The sequence below is a fragment of the Megascapheus bottae genome, chromosome 5 (assembly GCF_031878675.1).
Source record: "Megascapheus bottae isolate mThoBot1 chromosome 5, mThoBot2.hap1, whole genome shotgun sequence".
Lineage (NCBI taxonomy): Eukaryota > Metazoa > Chordata > Mammalia > Rodentia > Geomyidae > Megascapheus > Megascapheus bottae.
In genome coordinates, this window is record NC_143513.1 from 77,247,480 (window position 1) to 77,274,912 (window position 27,433).

At 39.6% G+C, this 27,433-nt stretch overlaps 2 protein-coding genes across 2 annotated transcripts; both read right to left on the reverse strand.

Moving 5' to 3' along the window:
• Positions 1–6,560: 6,560 nt before the first annotated feature.
• LOC150063687 (trypsin V-B-like) lies at positions 6,561–10,427 on the reverse strand. Its single transcript, XM_090332250.1, has 5 exons — positions 10,388–10,427; positions 8,685–8,844; positions 7,794–8,047; positions 7,148–7,284; positions 6,561–6,710 (listed from the first exon to the last, which is right to left on the reverse strand). Exons 1-5 carry the CDS (start codon positions 10,425–10,427, stop codon positions 6,561–6,563), a joined length of 741 nt encoding a protein of 246 aa, XP_090188376.1.
• A 7,027-nt stretch (positions 10,428–17,454) lies between these two features.
• LOC150063688 (cationic trypsin-3) lies at positions 17,455–22,090 on the reverse strand. The gene is made up of 5 exons (XM_090332419.1): positions 22,051–22,090; positions 19,710–19,872; positions 18,732–18,985; positions 18,089–18,225; positions 17,455–17,641 (listed from the first exon to the last, which is right to left on the reverse strand). Exons 1-5 carry the CDS (start codon positions 22,088–22,090, stop codon positions 17,492–17,494), a joined length of 744 nt encoding a protein of 247 aa, XP_090188545.1. The 3' UTR covers positions 17,455–17,491.
• Positions 22,091–27,433: the final 5,343 nt, after the last annotated feature.

Sequence of the window (27,433 nt, forward strand, 5' to 3'; positions counted from 1 at the left end):
GATAAGAAATGGCCTCATTCTTTGTGTTCTAGGAAATTTATTACTGCAAAGAACATTCTCTCCCATTCTTTGTATTCTGAGGAATTTATAACTGCGAAGAACATTCTCCTTCCAATATTTGTTCAGACAATCCTTACTAACTTTTTCATGACTCTAGTAAGACTTGCTTTGTTGACCAGTGACAAGTCAATTTTATAAAAAATAATTTAGTGCTAGGCATAGTACCACACTCCTACAATGCTGTTTATGAGACTGTGACATGAAAATCGTCGTTCAGAGGCAGACTATGCAGACAAATCTTGAGACTTTATAATCTCAAAAACAAAACAAAACAAAAACAAAACAAAACAAAAAAACAGAAAAAAAATCCAGAACTAGCTCAAGTGATATCCAGCTATGTATAAAAAACATCTCTGTGCCAGGCCGTGAGTTTATGCCCCAGTTACAGAAAAAAATATTTTAAAAATAATTAGTATATATTTTTTCATAGATGTTTGTATGATTTTCATATCTAAATATAATGGACTTTGTTTATATTCATCTTTATTATTTTTCCTTGGCCTACTAGCTTCAATCCTCAGAATTCACACATATACACGCAATATACACATAAACACACACTGATTAGTTATGAAAGACTATAGAAATGTAACAATTACTTTTTGTGTGTATGTACAAGTGTACTAGTATTGGGCTGAACTCAGGGTCTTGGACTATCCAATATTATTTTTTCTCTCTCTCTCTCTTTTTTTTTTTGCCAGTCCTGGGCTTGAGCTCAGGGCCTGAGCACTGTTCTTGGGCTTTTCTCAAGGTTAGCACTCTGCCACTTGAGCCACAGCACCACTTCCAGAGTTTTTCTATGTATGTGGTACCAAGGAATCGAACCTGGGTCTTCGTGCATGCTACGCAGGCACTCTATCACTAGGCCAAACTCCTGACCAACTCTCCAATATTTTGCTCAGGTCTAATGCTCTGTCACTGGAGTCATGCCCCTAGTTTATTTATATTTTTGGTTGATTAATTGAATATAAGCCTCAGAACTGTCTACCCAGGCTTGCTGCAAAGATTTGGGGTCAGATCTATACTCTCTAAACAGCCTGGATTATAGACATGAGCCACCAGTGACGAGTCACCTTAGTTCTTATGAAATTAATTAATGTGAAACATGCTATCTGGATGTTGTCAAGCATTCTAAACGTTAGAGATATTCATCTCTTTATTCAAAGCTTTGAACTATTATAATTCATAATAAATTTAGCAACTAGAGTTTTTCCTAGTGTCATTTGTATAAGCTAATTTGTCCTCTGTAATCAGCCTATACATTAAGTATCATGATCATTTATTTTGCAAATAAGAAGCTAAACTTTGGTAAGATTCAATTCGTGCTCACAATCTGGGTGCTGGTAGATCACACTCATAATCCTAGCTGAGATCTGAGGATCATGGTTCAAAGCCAGCTCAGAGAAGAAAGTCCATGAGATTTTTTTATTCAATTAACCACCAAAAAGGCTAGAAGTGGAGCTATAGCTCAAGTCATACAATGCTACTTGGAGCAAAAAAGCTCAGAAACAGTGCCTAGCCATGAGCTCAAGCCCTAGTATTGGTGTGTGCATACCCCCGCCACACATAATCTCTCAATTATACAGTTTAAATCCCCCACTCACAACGTCTTAGGAAGTCTAGCACATCTCTGTCTTTTCCAAAATATTTATCCAAGACATTGGCACTTTTTCCTCTAGCCAGGCTGCATTAAAACAGCTATCTCAACTCACTTCTCAATTAAGTGCTATCTTCATGCTAAAACTGGTTTTAGATGGTAACGATTTGGGGATTTTAAGAGGAGCTGACCCAAACCCTAAAACTTTTTTTTCATATATTTTTTATTGTGATTAAGAGAAGGGTTACATTATATTCGCCAGATAGAAGGTGCATTACTTCACATACATTGATACCCTTTCTCATGTCTTGGTCACCATTTCCCTCCCAGCCACCCCCACCCTTATTTTGTTTCCCCCCTTTCCTATCCAATTTCAAATAACCAAATACGCATATATCCAATATATCAGATAACAAAGTGAGATACTGTAACAATATGAGATAACCAAGGGACAGCAAAAGAGATGAGAGATAACATAGTACATTAAGGACAACAATCGCTCATTATATGGCTTTTGTTTCTATATCCTAGAGATCCTTTCATTTAGCGTCATACTGTATGGCCTTATGTATCTAAGTTTTGCTCTATTGCAAATCTCTGCTAGAAGAGTCTAAGGTTTCTACTGATTATGGCAAATGAGGGAAACCACTGAGCCCATGTTCCTTTGAGTCTGGCTTACTTCACTTAATATGATTTTTTCTAAGTCTTTCCATTTCCTTACAAATGGGGAGATGTCGTTCTTTCTGACAGCAGCATAGAATTCCATTGTGTATAAATACCACAACTTGTTGATCCACTCATCAACTGAGGGACATATGGGTTGGTTCCATATCTTTGCTATGGTGAATAGTGCTGCAATGAACATTGTTGTGCTAGTGAATTTAGTATGCCCTTGTTTCTGGACGGTTAGGTAAATGCCAAGTAGTGGAATTGCTAGGTCATAGGGGAGTTCTATGTTTAGTCTTTTGAGGAACTGCCATACTGCTTTCAATACCAAACTTTAGACTCTATTACAGAGCTTTAATGATCAAAACAGCTTGGTACTGGCACAAGAACAGGCCTGAAGACCAATGGAATAGAACTGAGGACCCAGATATTAAACCACAGACCCATGGCCATCTAATCTTTGACAAGGGAGCCAAAAAGTAGAATGGAAGAAAGACAGCCTCTTCAACAAGTGGTGCTGGCAGAACTAGTTAAGCACCTGCAGAAAACTAAAGTTGGATCCTTCTTTGTCACCCTGCACTAGAATTAACTCCAAATGGATCAAAGACCTCGAGGTAAAAGCCGACACACTGAAAACTTTACAAGAAGGAATAGGAGACACACTAGGCCTCCTTGACACAGGTCGAAACTTTCTTAATAAGGACCAAGAAACGCAACAAATCAGAGACAGGCTGGATAAGTGGGACTGCATTAAACTGCAGAGCTTCTGTATGGAAAAGGACATAGCTAGTAAATTAATTAGGAAGCCTACAGAGTGGGAGAAGATCTTCACCAACCAAACAACGAACAAAGTCATCATATCTAAAATATATCAACAACTCAAAAAATTGAATCACTCCAAAACTAATCTCCAAAGAAACAACCATCCCATGAAAAGATGGGCCAAAGACTTAGAGTCTTCTCTGAAGAAGAAATAAGAATGGCCTATAGACACATGAAGAAATGCTCAACATCTCTGGTCATAAAAGAAATGCAAATCAAAACAACTCTAAGATTCTACCTCACTCCAGTTAGAAAGGCCAGGATCAAGAAAACTAATAACAACAGATGCTGGAGGGGATGTGGCCAGGAGGGATCACTATTACACTGCTAAAACTTTTTTTTTTGGTTGGTCATGGGGCTTGAACTCTGGGCCTGGGCAATGTCCCTGAACAATTCAGCTCACAGCTACCACCCTTTGTCTGGAGCCACAGCACCACTTGCGGTTTTCTGGTGGTTAATTGGAGATAAGAGTCTCACCCAGACTTTTTGGTGCCTGGGCTGGCTTTGAACTGTCATCCTCAGATCTCAGGCTCTTGAGTATCTAGGATTAGGGGCATGCACCACTGCGCCCAGCTCCCCTAAAACTTTCTTAGGCAGAACGAGAGTAACACTGATCAAGATATCCTACACCCAGGAACTGATATGTTAAATCAAAGCACCTTTGTATAACCACCTACATTCTTTTAAAAAACCCTCTGCCACCCACTCCCTCCAAAATTACCTTTGAGTGATAAAGTCACTTGCATACTCTGATTCTTTTTTTTATTTTTTTTTATTGTAATTAGTAAAAGGGTTACATGATATTTGCCAGATAGAAGGTGCATTAATTCACATACATTGATACCCTTTCACATGTCTTGGTACCCGTTTCCCTCCCCCCCCACACCCCCCACCCGTCTTGGTTTTCCCCCCTTCCCTATCAAATTTCAAATATCCAAATACAAATAAATTCAATATATCAGATAACAAAGTGAGATACTATACCAATATGAGATAACCGAGGGATAGCAAAGGAGATGAGAGACAACGTACTACATTAAGGACAACAATCATTCATTATATGGCTTTTGTTTCACTATCCTGGAGGTCCTTTCAATTAGCTTCACATTATATGTCCTTATGTATCAAGGTTTTGCTCTATTGCAAATCTCTGCTAGCAAAGCCCAAGGTTTCTACTGATTATGACGAATGAGGGAAACCATTGAGCCTAAGTTCCTTTGAGTCTGGCTTACTTCACTTAATATGATTTTTTCTAAGTCTTTCCATTTCCTAACAAATGGGGCGATGTCATTCTTTCTGACAGCAGCATAGAATTCCATTGTGTACAAATACCACAACTTGTTGATCCACTCATCAACTGAGGGACATCTAGGTCGGTTCCATATCTTTGCTATGGTAAATAGTGCTGCAATGAACATTGTTGTGCTAGTGGGTTTAGTATGTCCTTGTTTCTGGGTGGTTGGGTAAATGCCAAGTAGTGGAATTGCTGGGTCATAGGGGAGTTCTATGTTTAGCCTTTTGAGGCACTGCCACACTGCTTTCCATAGTGGTTGAATGAGTTTGCACTGCCACCAACAGTGTAGTAGTGATCCCTCCTGGCCACATCCCCTCCAGCATCTGTTGTCATTCGTTTTCCTGATCCTGGCCATTCTAGCTGGAGTGAGGTGGAATCTTAGAGTTGTTTTGATTTGCATTTCTTTTATGACCAGAGATGTTGAGCATTTCTTCATGTGTCTATAGGCCATTTTTGTTTCTTCTTCAGAGAAGACTCTCTTTAAGTCTTTGGCCCATTTTTTAATGGGATGGTTGTTACTTTGGAGGTTAGTTTTGGAGTGATTCAATTTTTTGAGTTGTTGATATATTTTAGATATGAGGCCTTTGTCCGTTGTTTGGTTGGTGAAGATCTTCTCTGCATACTCTGATTCTTGCCATCATCTTAGGACATGCCATGCATTTCTTTCCCATGTGGAAAGCAGCTCCCACTGCTGAACCTGAGATGCCCCAAGAGAGAAAGAATCCTCCACACCGTTAATCCACCCGAGGGAGAGGTGAACATTTTTGTTTGTTTTACATTAATAAACCCATACTATGTATCTCTGATCTCATTTTTACCCTTTCCCACAAAGCCTTGTCAATGACAACAGAAAGGCAACTACTGTCCTTTTAAATTCCATTTTTTTTTCCTTTTCTACCAAAACTGAGAGAATAGTTGTTAATAAGACTAGAGAATGCTTGTTCACTTTGTAGAGAACGGAGAGGGCTCATCTCATGCAGGAGATAGTCAAGATCATACCCCCACTCCTCTTTTATGACTATTCATGTTAACATTCTGTGAAGTCATTAGCTGTGACCTCAGCAGGCACAAGGCCATCTCCAAGGAAATTTTTGCCCCCTGAGTATCAGGTGATAGAGTGGGTTAAAAATATTAACATACATGAAAGGGGGAATAACCATTTTCCTGCTATTAGAAACTTATACACTATAAACTATAGTCTTTAAAGGAAAATTAGAGCTTGAAATAACAAGATATGTGAAAAAGGACCTACTGGTGGGATTAAAAAGAAATGATTTGGTTTCCTTCTCATTGTTTTTCTGGGGCCTGTTCCAATTCTAAATCTGATTTCTATTCATTTCTTTCATGAAGCCTAGGAATTTGTCTTCTGTCTCACACAAGAAAAAGTGTAAATTGGAGGCAATGATGAGAAAGGAATCTGAAAATCATTTGCTTCTGGGGGCATCCCTCAAATAATGAGAATCTAAAGGTACTTATTTAAACAGAGAAATCTTCTGTATGAAAGTAGTGCAGACCATGTTCAAGCAGGGATAGTTCAGTGACAAGTGAGAAAAGAAATCTGAGAACCTTAAGTAAGACCAAACAGGAGGCTTAAATAGAAAGCAAAAGAATTTGGGCTATATCCTAGGGCCAAAGCAGTGTTAGAAATTTAGAGTTTCTCTTCAAATGTCTATCTTTTTATAAAGGTTAAAAAGTATAAATACATATATCTTCCTAATAGTCTACAAAACAGACATGACCAGATTGCTTGGAAGCAAAACATACAAAATGTATTTTCTATTTTAACAAAGTCCCTGAGATTCGTTTGGTAACAATGACCTCATGTTTCTGTCATTAAAAAATGTCATGTGGTTTATGGTAGCATATTGTAGAGAATCAGCGAAGATTTATCGGTTAGGTTGAGTGAATAATGAAATCAGTTTCCAAGTGTCTCCATAAAATAGGGTTCCTCCCCAGTAACCCTTTAACTGAACCTCAAGCGTGCATGTGGAAGTGGTCAAAACCAACTGAGGGTTGGACTCAGACAAATGCAGGAAATACTGATGTGTTTATTCACATAACTGATTTCAGAATGAAGGTGTGATTGACTGCAGGAGATGGATTATGAAGAAAGAGAAATGTTCAGTTGTCATCAATGGTCTGCTGAATCCAGTCCAGGTAGTTGCACACCTTGGCATAAACCCCAGGTTTTCCTTTCAGGGCACAGCCACTGCCCCAGGAGACCACACCCTGGAGCTCTTCATTGCACACCACGGGGCCACCGGAATCATACTGCAGAGGAAGGAAAAGACAATCAGAGCTCTTCATGTCCAGAAGGGAAGTGAGTCTTAAGGTGTTTCCCCGCATCCTTTAGTCATCTCGACAGGATACCAACACTCCCCAAACCAATCGTCCATCTTCTCATTGCCCATGTATAATTCCTTCCGTTTGTCCTTCCTCTTTCTGTTACAAGCCAACAGAGGTGACCATACATGATAATTGTGAGATTTAATCCATGGGCTCTGAACATTTCTCAAGGAACCATTCTACAAGGATTCACAGCTTATCACCCTCCATGGCTCTTTACCCTTTCTATATGCTCGAATCAGCATATAGAAAACCTATGTCACCGCTTAGACTCAGGTACAGGGAAAGGTAGACAGCCTTCAGCATTTCAGAAATGAAAGTTAGCATGGATAAAGAGAGTCATGGTGATTGATGAAACTCACCTGGCAAGAGTCCTTCCCACCTTCCAGGAAACCCAGACAGAACATGTTGTTGGTGATTAGGCCTCGGTAGGCCTTGTGGCAAACAGAGTCAGACAGCACAGGAGCATCCAGACATTGCAGTAGTGAAGGCAATTCGACTATTGAACACAAGCAAATAGTGGAAGAGCAGGATTCCCACTCTCCTCCTCCTGTTCATTATTCCTCTCTTTCCAAATGGCCAATGAGTGATCATTTGGAAGAACCTTTTTTGACCAAAGAGTTCTTCAAATAGCACTCAACTTTTTGCTAGTTGATTACAGGTTTTAGTTTTCCCACTTATAATGTCCAAATGTTTTATTCTCAACCGAGTAATTATCTAATCTATCTATCGATCTATGTATCTATCTATCTACCTGCTATCACCTAACTCGGGCAGCATGAAACTCACAGCTTCCCTTTTATTTCCCTTCTCTAGTCTTAGTTCTCTGTCTACTTACCATACAGTTCAGTTATATGTGTTGTATTGTTCTTCTACTAGTGAATTTTCACTGTCTCCTACATGACCTCAGCATAGGGATCTTGGTTGTTTCCATTAACAGCCTACTCTCAGCGTAACTTTCCTTTCAAGCACCCTCCCACTTCCTACTGTATTTCAGATGATACCTACAGCCATTACTCAAAGTGTTGCCCCAGCCAGACACAAGGCACCAAGTACCAGCAGATGGACAGGATCTTGGCAGAGAGACAGTGGACACGTAAGAATTGATGGTGGCTGGTGACTTCAGCTTAATGAGCATGATGTCATTGTCAGTGGTGTCTTCGTTGTATTCAGGGTGTGGGATGATCTTGGCTGCATCAATGAATTGTTCACCACCCTCGATGTCACGAATGCTGTGTTCTCCCAAACGTACTTCGAGTTGGCTGAGTTTAAGGATTCAAAGATTCCTTAGGGATACATTGTGGGTCTCTTTCCTTTCTTCAACCCTCAATCATCAAGATGAATAAAATCACTATGCTCAATCATTCAGTGACACAGGTAATTATTCATTTCTGTAGTATCATGCACTACCATGCATGATGCAGGTTAGAGAATTACTACGGTAAGTATCATTGTTAATGAGGATTCCCATGCCTCTCTCCGTTTAGAATTCCAAGGCAAGGAATGGGAAGATAACTACTCTGCAAAACAACTGTAGATAGGAAAGTAGGCACTGGTTATCAATCAGTACCTGACTCTTTTTTGGGGTATGATCACCCAGTCTTACGTGGATGACTCAAGGTTCAGAACAATGAGTTTTTGTATGCATATATTTATGTATATGCATGTACACACATACATGTGTGCCTATACAATGTGTATATACATATACATATGTGTACATGTATTCATATATGTATATATCACATATACATGAGGTATTTTTATGCTAGGAACAATAGGAATCTGTATATTTCATTCACCATACATAACTCAGCATTATTTTCCCCAAATGTACTTTGTGGGGGCCAGAGGAAAAGCTGATCTTATAGCATAGAAATATGAATATCAGTTACTTACGGAGAGTAGCAGTGAGCTGCAGACAAGACCCACTGGTCAGTGATGAGGGAGCCCCCACATATATGTACGCCAGTGTTCAGGGACACCTGGTAGGGGAGGGAATTCTTTGCACAGGTGTAGCCCCCTATTATCTTGTCATCTTCCTCGGTTGGGAGAGCAGCTGTCAGAGAAAAGTTTAGAGCTCTTTTATAAGCAGATGCCTCATAGAATTTTATGCATGATAATGTTTTTGCAGGACAAGGACATGAGAATGTTAATTTCTCTAATATAATCAGAAAATGCTCATTTCAATATAATTGAAGACAATTATTTATCATACTAATCCTTGAACTTGTTCCCTTCCTATTGAATTATAAATAAAATATATTTATAAAATGTTCTGTTTATATTTACTATTTATGTACCATTTTACATACAACACAAGCTCTCAAACACTAACTTAAAAAGATCAGAAATTATTTAGGTAATAAATATATTACAATGCCATAACTTGAACTCTGTTCAACAGCCAGGCAAATAGGTGGGAGTTCTGTAGCAATCCTGGTGATGGTTCTGGTGTTGGTTGGTGGTGTGTTGCTTCGGAATAGTGTCTCCAAAAGGTAACAAAACGGAGGCTTTTCACAGCCACCTCAGAATATGGTAGCTTTGAATCTTTCTCTACTTTCTCTCTTTGATGCTAATGTTCATTAAATTGTTTGAGTAGACATTTTAAGACTTCTCTCCTGCAAATTCCCCTTATTCATCCCAGTTACCTTTCTTTGATGAATTCTCTGTTTGAGGTCTGGCCCACATACCTGACAATATTCCTTACAGCTCCCGAAGCCTTTAACTATAGTATATGAGACCTGCTTTTCTAATGATTTATGAGATTAGTTTTAAATATTAGGAAAAATGTTTTCATCATGTGTACATACTGATCAGTGGATTGTATTTGTTCATTGTGGGAAAAATACTAAGTTTTAGTAGCAAAACTCTAGAAATCTTTAAAATTGGTCATTTGTATTCTACTCAGAATTGAGTTACCTTTATTCCAGAGATATTTTCACTGGTGAAGTTGTCTTAACATACAATTTAAACCTAGTGTAGTGACACATGCCCGTAATCTAGCCAAGCTACTGGGAAGTAGGGACAAGAGGATTGAAAGCTTGGAGCCAGTCCTGGTAAAGTTAGTAAGCTCCCATCTCTAAGTGAAAAATGAAAACAATGGGTCTGAAAGCTTGATTTAAGTAGTAGAGTATCTGTCAGTCAAGTAGGAAGACCTTGGCTCAATTTTCAATAGGATTAATAAATGTTTCTAATATTTCTGAATCTCTATCCTAAGTAAAAAGCCTTTCACTACTCAAAAGACAAAGGCTTTGTGTATCCCAGTTTTTGAAGCTTACATATTACTTGTCATTATTAACTGCAATTATTATAGAGGTCAAAAACAAGCACTTCTTAGATGTTGACTATACTTTCTTTTCCTTTTCTAATATAGAATATCTCTGAAACTTCAGGATTTTATACTATCCTTTGAACACGTCTAGTCACCATGAACTTTCTCAGGGAAATCAGAACTATTTATTTATGAAAGTATATTTCGAGGGTTTAAGCTTCTTTCCTGTGGGCGTAAGTTCAAAAATCATTGTTATTTTCTTCAAGCACAAAGCCAAAACTTACATCCAATTCAAACATCTACCGACACATTCATTAGAGAGACTCACCAACAATTCCCAGGAAAGCAAGGAAGATGAAGTTCTTCATGGTTGCTCAGAGAACCCAGACTGGGCGCTATCGGTTGAGGGCTTATTCCCACAGCAATTTATACTTCAGCTTTGTCACTGAAACTCATGCCAGAAAGGTGATTTCATCGGAACCTCAGAAATCTAAATTTAGATTTCAGATCTGTGATGGATGGAAAACTGTGCCTGATGGACTGAATTGAATACCCATGTCTTCCATCTTTCCTGAAGGCCATGGGAATGGCAGTAACAAACCCACCTGGTAGACACTGCTCTTAATGAAAGGAAAATAAGCTACAATGAGATCACAGGACAGAGCTGCATGATTCCATATTCCCAGACAAAAATTCTACCTTCTTAGTTGTCTCAATGGTGAGCATTTTTTCCTAAAGGTTGTTCTGATTCTAAAACCCTTGTGTGTTATACACACTAGCCACCTTCCTATTATAGCTACTTTGTCTTAATTTGGGTCATGTATACTAACTTTATTATTAATTGGAACAACTCATTATCTGATCATTTCTTTTCTCATTTGAAATTAGATTAGAAGGGGAAGTAAAACAACAATAATAATTTGTTGTTATCTAGACATTATTATATGTCATATCTCATTATTATAATTGCATTTAGTTCCGCTATCCAGGTGTTCAGTTACTCACAGTTCTCCATGAAACAAAGGTAGTGGAAATTTCTAGAAATAACTAATCTATAAGTTTAAAATAACTAATTGTAAACATAGTCATGTTTGTTTGTCATTGCTATTCTCAGGATGCTAATGCAAGAGAATTTCTAGTTTGAGCCTAGCATGGTCTACATAGGAAGTTCAAGTCAATAAGTCAAGACTCTGCCACAAGTAAAATGAACAAATAAATGACAAAATGACAAATGTCAAAATCCATTAGTTTAATGCCTTGCAATATTTTGTATTGTAATGTTGTTTGTTATTGTTAAACTTGTACAGTAAATCTACAAATTAAAGGCACCAAAAGCATGAGAAGTAAACCATGCAACTATACAAAAGTCACCTGGAATAATCAAGATGGCAACACAGGAAATTTGGTTGCAGAATCTGAGCTCTTATCAAAGTAATGTGAAATTCTTGTGCTTATTGTGGAAGTGATTATTTGTGCACCAACTAATTCTATCTGCATCACAAATGTTGGAGGTTTGAGTGAGGTATGTTGCTTCTTGTCCTAGCTCTCTCTCCTCGGTGCCTTTGAACAAGAGACATATACACTAATATTGATTCTCCTGGAACTGTGGATCAAATCATGGTAACTAAAATGGTTATAAACTGATGTTTTAACAACAGTGTAGTATCTCCGGGAGTCTATGAGATTGTGTGGCAACTAGCAGACTAGCTTTGACAATGTAGAAGTGCAACTTGGGTACAAAATGAGAACCTAGCCCTCTTTAAGGATATGATTATAAACTACCTTAGGAAGTACACTCATATAGATACTGACTCTTATCAATGACAAAGTAATTCTGGAAACCTCCTTTATTATTTGGTCAGCTTCTGATGCATGGCAGAAGTTTTAGAAGCTTTCTTTGTTCCTCAGAGTCCCTCTAGCTAGTTCAGGCTACCTTCTCTGTTTGCAGCACTGGGACCAGGCAGAGGCGGAGAAGTAGAGAATACTAACAAATAAAATGTTTAACAGTAAGAACACTTTGGCAGCCCTTTGAGGTATCTCAGCATTTATTAAACTCCTGGATAAAGCTCCTCAGATGCCATCCAGACAGGATAATTTCTACAACTTCCAGGATTCAGGATATTGGAGCTGGAAATGTCTTCAAGCACAATAGCTACCAGTGGGTCCATGTCTTCTCTGTAAACCAAAAAGGATGGGGATTCACGTCTGAAAGGAGCTGTGAAGAGTGAATAATTGACGTTTGTCTGAAACAACTAAGAGCTCTGTTACAAAGCATATAGAACAACACTGACAGTTACAGCTGTGCCCTATACTCAGCCAATAGCAAAAGTCAAACACTTAAGGGCCCACTTGTCTATAGCCTTGTCCTAAATATTGAGTCTTGAGAACGAATTAGGTATAGTAAGATTCATAATGATGAAAATAAACCAAAAAAACGGACGTTGGTGGCTCATACCTCTAATTCTAACTACTTAAGAAGCTGAGATCTGAGAATGACCTGTCAAAGACACCCTGGACAGAAAAGTCCTTCTACTCTTATCTGCAATAAACTACTCAGAAAAGGCAGAAGTGGCTCTGTGGCTCAAGTAGCATAGAGCTTGCCTTGAGCAAAAAAAGAGCTCAGGGACAGAGCTCAGGCCATGAATTTAAGGCCCAGGACTAGTAACAACCCCCCCTACCTCCTGCCACACATACACACAAAGAACAAACAGAACATACAAGGCTAGGGAACGCTAACCAAACATCAAGCCTATAAATCATGAGCATTGAAGAAGGAGGAGGTGAAAGCTAAGGCATAAGAGAGATTTAATAAGGTAATAGCAGAAAACTTCTCAACCTTTGAGGAAGAAATGGTGATCTAAGCACAGAAGGCTTATTTAGTTAAAACATCAGACATACAGAAACAAAGAAAAAAAAAACATTGAAAGCAGCAAAAGAGAAGTCACATGTCACCTCCAAAGAAAAATCCATCAGAATAATAACCCTAAACAGAAAGTTTAAATGCATCATCTATGATGGATTTAAAACATCATAAAATAATTATAAATCTAGATTAATGAACCCAGAAAAACTAACCTTCCATGATAAACAAGAACTAAAGGAATTCACTGTCAGTTAACTAAGGTTTCAGAAATACTACACACCACAAAAATACAGTAAAAGACATCTCAGTAGATGAGTGGATAAGCCAATGAGATATGAGAAGGAATCAAACACTGGAAAACAACTAAATAATAAATTATTACATTTTAATAGTAACTTTAATGTATGTGGTCTCAGATCTCAAAAGACACAGAATTGTTGCTTAGATATAAACACAAGCAACCTTTTGTTGCTAACAAGAAAGGTCCTCAGTGGCAAAGACAAACATGGTAGTAAAGTGAAAGAATGGAAAAGACTTTTCAAAGAAATTAAACCATAGGCACGAGCCACTCTATCCAAATCTCATAAAGCAGACTTCAAGTTTGTTAAAAGAGATAAAGATCCCTTCATATTAATGTAGTGAATAATCACTACATTAATACATGGTGACTATTAAATATAGTCATGTAGCATTGAGAAGTCTGAATTAACTTTGAAGTTTGAATCAACTCAAGTAAAAAGTTACTTTAAAGCAGGCCCCATCAGAGGATCACTCTGATCTAATTCTAAACCAGCAGAGCTAGCAGCGAACAACTCCCAGTGTGGAAACTACCTTCAGTGACTAGAAAGTTAAGATGACCGAGACGATATCCTGACCAGCTGCCCTGCAGTTTGGCATGTGTCCCCCAGCACAAGCCACAGGCTTTAGCCAATCAATTTAAAAAAATGTTAGCCAGATAGGTATCGGCCGCTCGCTGCACAAATCAGCTTTGAATATTATTTTATGATTTTTCCCATGGTGTGTGATGATTTGCTCAGACTTGTGGCAATGGTTGTAAAGTTCCCAGAACTCTATAAAAAAATCCTGTACAATAGGAAATTCGGACTCTCAACTCAGACCCACCGTGTTGGTGTTGGTTGTGAGTCCAGGCTCCAGCTTGCAATAAAGATTCTCATGCTCTTACATCAGATTTGGCTCCTTGGTGGTCTTTGGGGACCCTGAATTCTGGGCACCTCAGCATTAGTGTTTTTAACATGAGTATATGTTAATGCCATATAGTATTAAAACAGGTACTGATATATAGAAATGGAATACTTCTGTGCTTTATTGTCTTGTTGTGGCACTACATAACATTAAAATACACACTGATCTGACACAATAAGAGGACACAAAACTTTAATATACCCCACTTGCTAATGTATAGATCAAGGCAAAAATATTAAATAAAACTTCAAAATTAATGACACTATACATATACAGAATATTTCATCTCCTAGCCATAGAATACATTCTTCTAAGCAACACTGGGAAATTTCTCCAAACTAGATGACATTTTAGCACATGAACCAAGTCTTAACATGTAGAAGATAGTTGAAACAGCAACCTGTTTTCTGTCAGACCACAACAGAACAAAACTAAATGCTGAATAATTTCCTTTGGAATTCTCTGTCACTAGAGAAATAAATAATGAGGTAAAGAAATGAAAAACAAATTCCTAGAATGAAAGCACAAATTACCAGAAAGGTTGGGATTCAGAAAGGACAGTATAAAGAGGAAACGTTATAGCTCTGCGGGTAAAGATCAAAAGATAAGACAGATCCAATTTAAAAAAATCACCTTGGTGTTATTTTGTTTTATTGCATTCATCCAAGTGTTTAAAACAATCAATATGCTTGATGAGCTCTCTAATTTATTTTCATATAGAATTTGGAATTTCCAAAGAAATTGGAATAGTCTAATAATAATAATGATTCCTTAGAGCCAAATTTATATAAGTGCCTTATGGAAATTCAGTCCAAAAAAGCATGATATTCTAAGGTACCATCATTTCTGTGCATGTTAACCAGAGATGGTATGCATATTTAGCTATACACAGACTTTTTTCTTAAGGATTTTTTTCCTGATGGAAATAACTTTACAAACAATTGATTTCTCTTTGCATTTTCTTTGGTGAAAATTGGTTTAATGATAATGGCAATGAAGCTTGGGACTGCCTATCAAACATTAGGCCCTGAGTTCAAAACCAAGTACTGCCAAGTGATTTGTTATTCTTCAGACAAGAGACAGAGATAACAGAAGACAATAGAAACATGGCAGCAAGAACACATGGCCTGCCATCTTTTACCACTGGGAGTTGCTCTGATTTCCAGTCTTGCATGTACCTCAGTTCCCTTGTCAGGTCTGCAAAACATCTTTGCTTGATGGGCAGTGGTGCCCATAGTAAGGTGATCATACAGGGAGCACAACAGTACATCCTCAGGGAATCCTAAACTCATGTGGGTCAGGGGTGTTGTCTATGGCACATGGGAACACTGGAGCAGGGCAGATACAGGAGATACGTGGTGATGTCTCTAGTGGGCATGAGCTTGCATCTCATCACTCAAAGCTACTCCAAGACCCACTCACCACCCTATGTGGGGACCCTCCTGAAAACCTCCTCCCAGGAGTCTTATCCGTGTCCTTCGGTTAGGCTCAGCAAAACTTCACCCTGACCTTATCTGAAAGTGCACTGTCTCCCCAGCTGCAAAGACACTATACAGCCTGCTATAGTAAAATAATAAATACAGATATAAAGGAAAACATGTCAATTTATTGATGAGGGTCATACTTTTTTAGTACAGCAAGTACATTTGACTTCCAATCAAAAAGATTTGGTTATAAGCCCCCCAAAATGTAAATAGCTACTAACACACTCCAAAGGAACTCTCCTCCTCCATCATATAACGTCATAATCCCCACACTTCCAGCCCTTGTTTCTCTCACCCTGCTGCGTGTGAGGTGGGGTCCCTCCTCAACCACAATGAAAGCCTGTTCTAGAGGCTTCTGCCTTCTTGCTCTCCTCTCCTCTGCTTGATCTTCCCTAACACTCATGACTCAGTTTCCTAACACTAGAAAGCATAGCAAGGTGAAACCTTGAAAAATTCTAGAAACCTGTCATTGACATGGGTTGTTTTTTTTTTGTTTGTTTATTTGTTATTACAAGAGTTTCCAATGAAATGAAGAATACCACAAAGAGAAAATTCTGTCACAGGAATACCAGTGCACTAGGGATAAGGAATACTTCATGTTTTGTTGTAGTCCTTATAAACTAGGTGAATAACTTTCAGAAATTGATTTTAATTTTCTCCTATTTAGTATCAGTATATGTATGAGTTACGAAGGTGTGATGTGATCTGCCATAAAATATTTCACCTACTCTGCATTGTACAAAAAACATAAAATATCTGATGCTAAGAAATTACCAAATACTATGTATGAAATTCTAAAGAGATTTTCTGAATGTGTCCATAAATTGACTCAATTCTCTGTCTGTACTCTCTCTTAGCAGCAAATTCCAAGGGAAAGTTCTTGGAGATGTGTCTCACATGATAGATTGCCATCCTGGAGCAAAACAAGCTAAGAGATAGTGCCCAGGACTGAATTTAAGTCCCAGTTTTGGAACACACGTGCACAGAAAAGTTAAAACTTACAACCAAACATATATATTTTCTATTTAAAAGGCAAAAATTTGCCTAAGTCACTAAGTGTGGATATGTATTACACATAGCTCTCAAATGTGCAGCCTGAAAGTTGACAGCTCCAAGATTCTAGCTCTAAATCATTTTTTTTTGCCACAATTAAAACCCAGGAGTTAAAACCTTGTCTGAGTGTAACAGTTCTGATCTCATAGCTTTATTTTAAGAGAGGTTCCTTAGAAATTGACCTTATTACGCCTGATCCTTTTGCCTGTCTGACATTCTCTAATCCTTTGGCTTCAGAGAAATCCCATTGGATTATTTAAAATGTTAACTACAGTTCTTTAGTGTTACTTAGGCTAAATCAAGCTTCAAATATGTCAGGCAAGCCCTCTGCCACTTGAGTAACAGCCCCATCCCTCTTGCTGTGTATTTTGTCTTGAGACAGGTTCTTTTCCAGGCGGGGATGGTCTTGAGACCAACTCTTCAACAACCCAGCTGTGACCAGGACTGGATATGCTGGTACATGTCTCTAATCACAACAGACAGGAGGACTGAAAGGACTACATAGCATTATCCTATCACAAAAAGAGTGAAGCCAAAAATCAAAACCCAAAGCAGAATCCTCAAAAGGGTAATTAAATATATATGTTGGCAAACTCTTACACAAGTTATCTGATAGATGGTCTATTTATGTTTGAGTGGAATATCAAACCTTTCAAATTCTCAAAAAAGTTCAATTCTTGAGTTTGTTTTGTCAATCATGACTAAGTTTCAACCAACCCCAAGCAATAACTAGACCAGGACACCTGTGGAACAGAACAAAACACTTTTATTTAGAAGCTGATTTCATGAATGGAGAGGTGTGATTGGCTGCAGGGGATAAGAGAGGTGCTCAGTTGGCAGCGATGGTCTGCTGAATCCAACTTACGTAGTTGCACACCTTGGTGTAGACACCAGGTTTTCCCTTCAGGGCACAGCCGTAGCCCCAGGAGACAACACCCTGGAGCTGTCCATTGCACACCACGGGGCCACCGGAGTCACCCTGGACAAGATGGAAAAGATAGTGAGAGCACTGGTTTATGTCTTGATGCTAGAACTGGATCCAAAGTGATCCTCTACTAACCTAGGACCAGTCCTAAAGAGCCATCCTTCCACCTCCTTCTCTCTCCCTATTCTTCCTCCTCTTCCTTCTTAGGCCTATTGGACCAAGGAGAGGTGAAGACCTGAGATAGTTAAGATTAACCCAATAGTCTGTCCCTTTCCCTAAGGTTTCATTAAATAATATGATTCCTGAGATGGACTCTTAGGTGTCATGTTTACAGGCCATTTTCCATTGTTTCTCCCTTAATCTCAAACAGCATTATCATTATAATTAACACCACCCTCTCACAGAGTCCCAAGACTGTTTTATAGTCTTCTCTGTTTCTTCGAAGCAGGAATAGGAAGGAGGAGAAGACTGAACTGGATGAAGAAGCCCAAAGAAACTCACCTGGCAGGAATCCTTTCCGCCTTCCAGGAAGCCGAGACAGAACATGTTGCTAGTGATCTGGCCTGGGTAGGCGCTTTTGCAGGAGGAGTCAGAAAGCACAGGAGCATTCAGACACTGCAGAAGTGAAGGGTAGTTGGCTGTTGTGTACAAGAGTAAAAATGGAAGGTTAGCCACTGTGTTCTGAACACTTCCACATTCTACCTCTTCTGAATAGTCTTATGCCCATGACCTCTAATTTTCAAGACATTTTGTCATGAAGTTCAGGAGGTTTTTTAAGAACTTATATTCAGTTATTATTAGCATCCGCATCCATGGATCCCAAATCAGAGACTATATTCCCAAGCAGATATAAGCTTTAGACATCCCTGAATCCCATAAACTCCACTTCTAGTTCTCAGTACATCACTAATTGCATTTCAGTTATGTACCATATCCTTTCTAATACTTTGTACTTCTGTGTCTCTTGCCTGGCTCCCACAGCAGAAACTTTCACTGTTCAACTAGCATAATTCTAAGCTTGTTGAGGACCAAAATAATTCTTGAGCCAACCTTGTCTTGTGGGACAATTTGGACGAACTAATTTTGACTACCTCCCGCCTCCAGTACCCTTGAGCTCTACAGCTGGGTTTCAGGTCATACTTACAGCCACTGCTCAGAGTATTGCCCCAGCCAGACACAAGGCACTGAGTACCAGCAGATGGACAGGATTTGGGCAGAGCGACAGTGGCTACTCGAGAGTTGAGAGAGGCAGGTGAACTCAGTTTAATCAGCATGATGTCGTTATCTTGGGAAGATGACTTGTATTTGGGGTGCTTGATGATCTTGGCTGCGTTGATAAACTGCTCACCACCTTCAGTGACATCGATGTTATGTTCTCCCAGACGTACCTGGATCTTGCTGGATTTTAAGAATGAAAAGTTTCCGATGTAGCCAATCTGCGCTCCTTTCTTTTTGCCCTAAGCTCCCAATGGTGAACATAAACACAACCACCACCCTCTTTAGGCCATCGTGCAATTCAAGGTGGCATTGTATACTACCACCTGTGGCGCTCCCTAGAGAACTCATTAGGTAAGCGTCCCTTCTGACCATAATGCACCATCTTGTTAGAATTCCAAGGGCTGGAAATGGGAGCCCAAAGACCCCATACAAAAGAATCAGCAGTAAAAGAAGGGATGGGTGGGGGTTGAACATCTTTCCTCTGGCTGAGATGCCTGAATTTCCTAGGAGGATGAGGCAGGTGCCAGAGATAGCAGAAAATGGATTTACATGTTTTACTGGAAATCGAATGTGTGGGTTTTTTTCTCCATATCTCCTTTCCCTCTGGCTCACTCTGACTATCGGGTTTGGATATTGCTCCATGTTCTCATGCTATTTCCAGAGATACTTTATTACCGAACCTTTGTCTTTCATGTCCTTTGTATCACTACTCAGGAAGATATTAGTGAACTCCACTTAAATGAATGCCAGAACAACATATACTCCTTAACGGAACAATAATCAGGCTCCTAGAGGCTGAAGGCTTTACCATTCTGTAATTCTGTAGTTTATCCCAATCTTTCTTTGGTGGGGTGATAGGATGAATAAACCTGAGACTATGGGTGTGTGAAAACCAGTAACTTACGATTTGTAGCAGTGAGCTGCGGATACCACCCACTGATTGTTGATGAGAGAGCCTCCACAGGTGTGGTATCCAATATTCAGAGACACCTGGTAGGGGACGGAATTCTTCCCACAGGTGTAGCCCCCGACAATCTTGTCATCATCGTCGTCGGTAGGGAGAGCCACTGTCAGAGAAAATAAGGGAACTCTCTGTATTAGCTCCCTTTGCGCCACTGTGGCAAAAATGTCTGACAGAAACAACCAAGGGAAGATAGATGTAACTGTGCACAGATTCAGAGATTCTGGTACATCAAGCAAGGAGAGTGTGCTGGAGTTGAGCTGGTCAACACATGGCAGCCAGGAAGCAGATAGGGACAGGAAGAAGGTAAAGAACCTTCTTCAGCCAGTGGTCTATACTCTAGTTAGGCTCTGCCTCCTGAAGTGTTCAGAACCTTTCAAAATAGTACCACCAACTGCAGACCTAGGCTGCCACACACGGGCCTGTTGAGGAAATTTCATATTCAAACTGTCTCTTAAAAGAGATCCATCATTCAATTCCTGTTCATGAGGCTTTTGCAGAGGAATGAGAAAAAAGTTCTGTTGCTTTATCCCTAAATGTTATTAATTTATACTTTGAAAAATCTATTCTTTTTACATCACTGTTCATAAACATCTAATAATTTTATTAATTCAAATTTAAATAATGTATTCTTAAAATGGTAACACACATACACACACACACACACACACACACACACATACAAACACAAACAAACCATAAAGGCCAGAGATTCTTTTCACAATAAATACATGGCTACTGAAAGATGAGGATCTAAAGAATTCTTTTCATATGGGCACTGTTCTGTGTTTGTGGATGAAACCGTGATATTGCATATCCATATCTGTAAGGTACCAAAAAAAGAAAACCTTAGGAGCCACTTAAGAATATTCTAGCTCAGAGAAGGAAATTAAAGGTCTTACTTTTCTACCCTCAAGTTCTTAGTTTGATTCTAGCCTTAGATTTTTATTAAGTCATTTCACAGAATATTAAAATATTTGTGTTCAATTTGACATATAGCAATAGTATTTCCAAGATTTATTAACATATTCAGTATTGTGAAGTAGTACCCACTGATATTAATATTTCTTACAGGGCCTGTCATTACTTTTATGAGACTCATTTTTCATTATTGCAGCATAATTTTAACAAAGGTATTTCCAGGCTTGTAGACATAGAGACAGAGATATCAAATTCGTGTCTGCTAGATTTGTGAAACATTCAGATTAAGTTTCAGTCATAAGAAACTCATCAACATCAAATAGAAATGGCCGTTTAAAAATATTTTTAATGTTAGAATGCTGTGTGAGTTGATCCCATGAAGATTTTATTAGTAAAGAGATCATAAAACAGAGCCTAAATGTTGGAACTGGAGTAGTGAGGTACACCTATAATTCCAGCACATTGAGGCTGAAACAGGAGGACTGTGAGTTTAAGTCTAGCCTGGACTAAATGGCAAGTGTCACCCTTAGCAATATAAGATCCTATTGTAAAACAAATAGCTTATATAATTCATTACATAGATGGTGTATATGTACTTATATATAATGAATAGATACCTGTTCCCTACATCTCATTTACTTGGCTAAGTAATCAGTTTTGGAGGGTTCAGGAGATTCAGATGTTGATGTTCTTAACCTCTAATGAAGGTATAGATTGCCTTCCATTATTAACTCCACATGCTAGAAAGGTCAAGAACAATGCTTCTGAGGCCAGGAGTTTGGCCCAGTGGTAGAGTGTTTGCCTAGCATAAACAAAGACCTGGTTCGATTCCTTGGAGAAAAGCCAAAAGTCTGCTGTGGCTCAAATGGTAGAGCTCTTGCCTTGAAAAAACCCAAGGACAGTGTTCAGGCCCTGAGCACAAGCACAGGACTGGCAAGAAAAAAGAACAATGCTTCTTTCCTTTTCTTTTCTCTTTTCTTTCCTTTTTTTTTAAAAAAATAAACTATTCTCTTTCTCTCCTAATATATAAATTTTACCTAGACGTTCAGGACAGCTCCTCCTTCCTTAAGCCCTCTTACTCTGGGTTGCTTTGTCAAAATTGTCTTTTGACAAAGGAGAAGATTTAGCTTTCTGTATACAAACACATTATGCATGGTAATAAAAGTTTCTTTTCAGGTTTTAAATCCTGGACCTTGTGTTTGCGACGTAGGTACTCTACCACTTTATCCATTCCTCAGCCCTATTTGAACATTTTAAGCTACTTTTGTACAAGCCTGTATTCAACCATAATTATTTTATCCAAAGCACAATGCACAAACTTACCTATATACTTGATATTAATTAAATTATTAGAGACACTCACCAGCAAACCCCAGGAAAGCAAGGAAGATGAAGGTCTTCATGGTTGTACAGTGGATCTGGACTGTGCAATAGAATGAAGGTTTTCTTCCACGGCTATTTATACTCCACATTTATCATTCACTCCCATGGCTACAGGTGCCAGAAAGGTGATTTCACTGGAAACTATGAGGGATGGAAGATAAGTCAGAATCAAAGTTCAATGTCAGCACGTTTTCAAAAGGTTATGGGAGTAAAAAGAACAAAGACACCTGGTGAGTGTTATTATCCATAGTAGGGATACATGTTGGGCTGAAGTCACAGGAGAGAGGTGCAGGCTTCCAGACAAAAGCCAAGGCACTGGATTACCTCAATTATGAATTTTATTCCTATGGATTTTCTTAAACCTGGAATCTCTGATGATTAGGACAAGGCCCTAATGATGAAGATGTTGTCTTTTTCACAAGTAAATAATTTGCTTTAGGGAAGTACTGATCTTCTTCCATGTTAATGACTTTTTTCCAGAGGAAAGCAAAATTATAATAGTTTGAAATAATAAATAAAAAGGTGAATGTAAACTAAAGGTTTTCCTTATCTGTGCTTTGCCTTCCATTGTTTCTATTGACTAGAGTCAACCATGAACCAAAAATAATAAATGGAATGTTCTAGAAATATGCAACTCACAACTTTTAAATAACTTTCATTGGGTGTATTTTCATGTTCATTCTTTTTATTATTTTTTCATTTCTTACTGTGCCTTATTTGTAAATGAACTTTTATACTAAGTATATATTTATGAAAATTAAATGTTTAGACACATCAGTCTATAGTCATATATTTACATATTTGCAGATATATACTATAAATGTACATACACATTTATATACACACACTCACAGATATGTGTGTCTAACATTTATGTGCATAAGTATGATTAATACTATTTTTAGTTGTAGGCATGTAGTGACTTGGAATGTATTGCCATGGATAAGGGTTTGGGCTGGCCTGCACTATGTCGGATGAATGACTGGTGTGTGCTATCACATCCAGTTTTTCTATTGGGATGGCCCCTCATTCTCGGGGTGTTTAGTCCTCCGTCCCTCCTGACCTGCAAGAGCGATGGAGAGAACACGCCCCCACCAGGACGAGCCGAGAAAGGAAAGGGCTGACTGATGGCCCCCAGCCTTCCCTCACCAGAGGACAATCAGACCCGCCAGGGAGACCCGTCAAGGCAGGAACTCTTTTATTGAGGAAGTATATTTAGCTAATCTAGGATGCAGGAGCCTATCAGCACAAAGGTGGGCAGGGCGGGGGAGGGGGGGAGGAGGTAGGTAAAGAAGGGAAATCAGGTGCAATCTGTGAGGGTGGAAGTGTTCGGGGCCAAATCCCTGAGGTAGCCTTACTTTACATCACAAACCACAGCCATGCCTTCCAATCGGGTGACAGGGAGGTTGGGGCCCAAAACCAGGAAATGAGCACTGGGCCACGAGGTAGGCCTCCTTTTCTACAGCATAGGTTTCCATTTCCCTGATGTGACGTGCCCCACCTCTCCCCTTTTTTTGTTTTATGAAGCAGGTGCTTGCCTGTCTTAGGTTGTCCCCCCCTGGGGATCTTACCCATCACTGACTACCACTCTAGCTCTTCAGGCAATTCACCTGTAGAGCTGGCAGATCCAAATGGAGATTTTAAATAGGGGGGATGGCCAACGTCAGCAAAGGAAACCCTTCTATACACCTGTACATCCTGGAAAGGGCCGGGGCCAACCTCATAGGGTTCCCAGTCCTCCATCTCGTAGCACAGCATATTGTTGTCGAACCACCATTAGCTGAACAGCTTTAACCTGATCAAGAAACTGAAGGAGCTTATTGATCACACAAGGTCTAAATGTGAATACAAGGATCACTGTAACCAAGGGGCCCACGCAGGGGAGAGAGTCAGGGAGCCAACCATTTAGTGCAGTCCAGAGATAGTTTGCATCGAGTTCATTTTGGCGGCGGTTGAGAACCTCCTGCAGCCTTTTTAAGCAGATCAAGGCCTCGATGATTTTGGAGGACTACTGCAGCCAGGGAATCAACTTGAGACTGTAGGTCCAACCTAGTGTCTTTGTGGGTGGCATGGATAATGATGCCCAGGATGAGGAGAAGGAAGGCGACTGAGGTATAGTCTCCTCATTCCTGTGAACGAGAGGGAGAAGGAAAATCATACCTCAAGAAGGGGTGCTCTTGGGCAATTATGTTTTAGTTTGCTGACAATATTTTAAATCTCTAGCAGGTACCCAAATTGGGTTTGGTTCTCCCACTGGGAATCAATTTCCACTGGGGCTGGAGGGTGCCCAGTCATTAGTTTAAAGGCTTTCCCTTGATATCAAATTTAGATTTACAATCCTTTTGCCAATGGAATCCCTTCCTACATCTGGGACAGGGTGTTTTAGATGGAGTTTGGCCTTTGGTCTGGCCTGAAAGACGTCCCTGTGGGGGATCAGGTCTTATCTGTCCCCAGGGCAATCTCTTTTGAAGTGGCCTTGCTTTCAACACCCATAACAGACTCCTCTTCCAGCCCCATTGAGAGAGGTAGGGGTGATAGAAAGCGCCTCTGCAAGTGAAGCTGTCTGTGACTGGTGGGCTTGAGTGCCTACATCCTAAGTGGCAACTATCCACCTCCCCATAGAGCTTTCCTTCATTCCTGCACAGGCCAGTTTGCTCTAGGGCCTGGCCCCAGGATCAAAGGAGACCAACAATCTCTCCTCAGAGTGAGACTTGAAACCCTTTTTCTCCTGAGCACTTCTCAATTAAAGTTTCCTAGGCCTGATCAGATCGTCCTTTGAAGCCACCTTGGGGGCATCTCTGCCATCCCTAGATGTAACTGAGCCAGGCTAGAAGCAGGCCTTGAGAGCAGACAAAGTCAGATAGACCCCAAGGGGAGGAACCTCCCCCAAGTCAATCTCCCTCCTTCTCACACACTTTCTACACAGTCCCAGGTGGTCCAATTGAGAAGACTGGCCACCATTAACCAGGGAGTGGCCTGTGTTAAGGCCTCCCAGACCTTCTCAGCCTGGGGATCTGAGATCTCCAAACCTTGGCTTTTAAGCATCAATCTCGACGTTTTGAGCGCCGGGTCCTCATGCTTGGTGTGAGATTGCCCCATCTTTTCAGGGAGACCCTTACCTTGTAACTCGCTTGGCTTGACTCGCCGATGGTTTTGCTTCAATGAGCACTCTTTTCCTGCCCCACGTTGGGCACCAGAATGTCGGGGTTTTTAGTCTTCGGTCCCTCCTGACCTGCAAAAGGGATAGAGAGAACACATCCCGACCAGGACAAGCCGAGAAAGGAGAGGGCCGACTGACCACCTGCACCCAGCCCTCCCTCACCGGAGGACAATCAGATACTTCAGGAAGACCTGTCAAGGCAGGAACTCATTTATTGAGGAAGTACATTTAGCAAATATAGGATGCAGGAGCCTATCAGCACAAAGGTGGGCAGGAAGTGGGGGAGGTAGATAAAGAAGGAAAATCAGGTATTGCCCAAGAGGACGGAAGTGTTTGAGGCCAATCTCTGAGGTATCCTTACTTTACATCACAAACCACAGCCATGCCTTCCAACCAGGTGACAGGCAAGTTGGGTCCCCAAGCCAGGAAATGAGCACTAGGCCATGAGGTAGGCCTTCTTTTCTACAGCATAAGTTTCCATTTCCCTGATGTGACATGCTCCACACCTCATGATATTTTTTTGGCCTGGAACTGTGATTTGCCTGATCTCAGCTTGTCATGTAGCTTCCACAATGGAACTTTACTCAATAATATAGAAGAACAAAATGGTGTCATTTTCTGGAAAATGAATGGAGCTGTAGGTCAGTTTGCTGAATGAAAAAAAGCCAGTCCTATAAAAACAAGTAACACATTTCTCTTGCTTGTTGATGGTAGATAGAACATTTTTAGTAAATCAAAGTCATCAAAATAAAAGGGGATGACCAAGAGATGGAAGAAGAAGGAGGAAGAATAAGAAAGTAATAAAAGGGGTGATTTAATAAAACTATACTATTATGTGAATACATATCTAGAGGTCAATGCCCATACATTTATTTTGTACAATTAATATGTACTAATAAAAGTGGAAAGTCTACTGGCATGTGTGTACAGCATTTTTGTCTATACTTTTTGTGCAAGAGACTGTTCTCAGTGTCATAAATGAATTCTCTGCATGCCCATTCCTGACCATGTAACTTTGTGGAGTCTCCGTCCTCAGCTTAGCTGGAGGGAAATTCTCATATTCCTTTATTTTAGAATTATTTGACATCCCATTTTTCCCATCCTAATTTTGAACACATGATAACCCAGAGGCATATGTTTATATTTAATTAGTCTGCATTTGCTATCTCTTTTCCATGCACGTGGCTGAGTAGCCTTGAGAGAATATTTGAGCTTGTGTCTTAATTTACTGCTGCTTGGGCTTCAGCAAATATGTTAACATTTGTATTGGCAGAAACAGTAGTTACAATCTTCTGAAAGCCATGTCATATTCTTTTCCTATACAGACTATTTTTTTCCTTTAGCTCTCCAGCCACTTTCCTGGCCAGTTCATCACTAGTCCCTGAGACCAGGCTGACTTTTCACCACTCCAGTAGACAGGAAAAAATTCTAAATATTAAAAAAAAGGATGTGATAAAATGTTTAGCATGTGGTATAAGCAAACAAGGTGACCAAGTGCAAAGAGAATGAAGTACATAGTAAGTGCTTCTGAAACAAGCTTACTGTTGATCTAAGAGTCTCTTCTATGATGGATTTTTCTCTAATATAGAAAATCACTGCTAGTGCTAGAAGGCTCTTTTTAAGAGAAGTGAGCCCTGGCAAAGATCTACATTTTCTGGAGTACATGTTCCAGGATGGCACTAGTTTGGAGCTCTTTTATTTTTATCCTATTCTCTTTAAGTAGTTATACAAAGGAGTTGCTGTTTAACAGAGCAGTTTACAAATACAGTGCGTCTTGATCAATGTCATTCTTTCAAAATTCCCCACCCTCCTCCCAATCCACCCCTTCCATCATCTTTCTTAATTTTTTTTAGGATATACGTTGAATTCTTGACCGCACTTAGTTTGGGGACTCACATTCTTGCCTATGGGGCTGTCTCCATAAAATTATTTGCAAATGAATGGTATCCACAAAGGTGCAGATTGCAAATGTTTAAGCACATACAATACAGTCTTTGTCATAACTATTCTGTTGATGTACACAAATACAGTTATAGACAATAGGCAATGATGGAATATGGGCTGGGTTTTAATAAAACTTTATTAAAGTAGTCGGTAGGCTGAGAGTATGGTTCACTGGTATAGTTCTTCCTTGCATAGGTGAGATATGAGGCTTGATTCTTCACACTGACAAAAAGAAATGTAAAAATAAAACAAGTTGCAT

Bases quoted from the DNA above. Each gene is read 5' to 3' on its own strand.
- LOC150063687 (XM_090332250.1), bottom strand. From the start codon at position 10,427: ATGAAGAACTTCATCTTCCTTGCTTTCCTGGGAATTGTTG. The intron at 8,845-10,387 runs GTGAGTCTCTCT...TTTCTCTGACAG, and splicing joins TGCTTTCCTGGGAATTGTTG to CTGCTCTCCCAACCGAGGAA. The intron at 8,048-8,684 runs GTAAGTAACTGA...CCTTAAACTCAG, and splicing joins GCAGCTCACTGCTACTCTCC to CCAACTCGAAGTACGTTTGG.
- LOC150063688 (XM_090332419.1), bottom strand. From the start codon at position 22,090: ATGAAGACCTTCATCTTCCTTGCTTTCCTGGGGTTTGCTG. The intron at 18,986-19,709 runs GTAAGTTACTGG...CTTAAAATCCAG, and splicing joins GCAGCTCACTGCTACAAATC to CAAGATCCAGGTACGTCTGG. The intron at 18,226-18,731 runs GTAAGTATGACC...TGTACACAACAG, and splicing joins CAATACTCTGAGCAGTGGCT to CCAACTACCCTTCACTTCTG.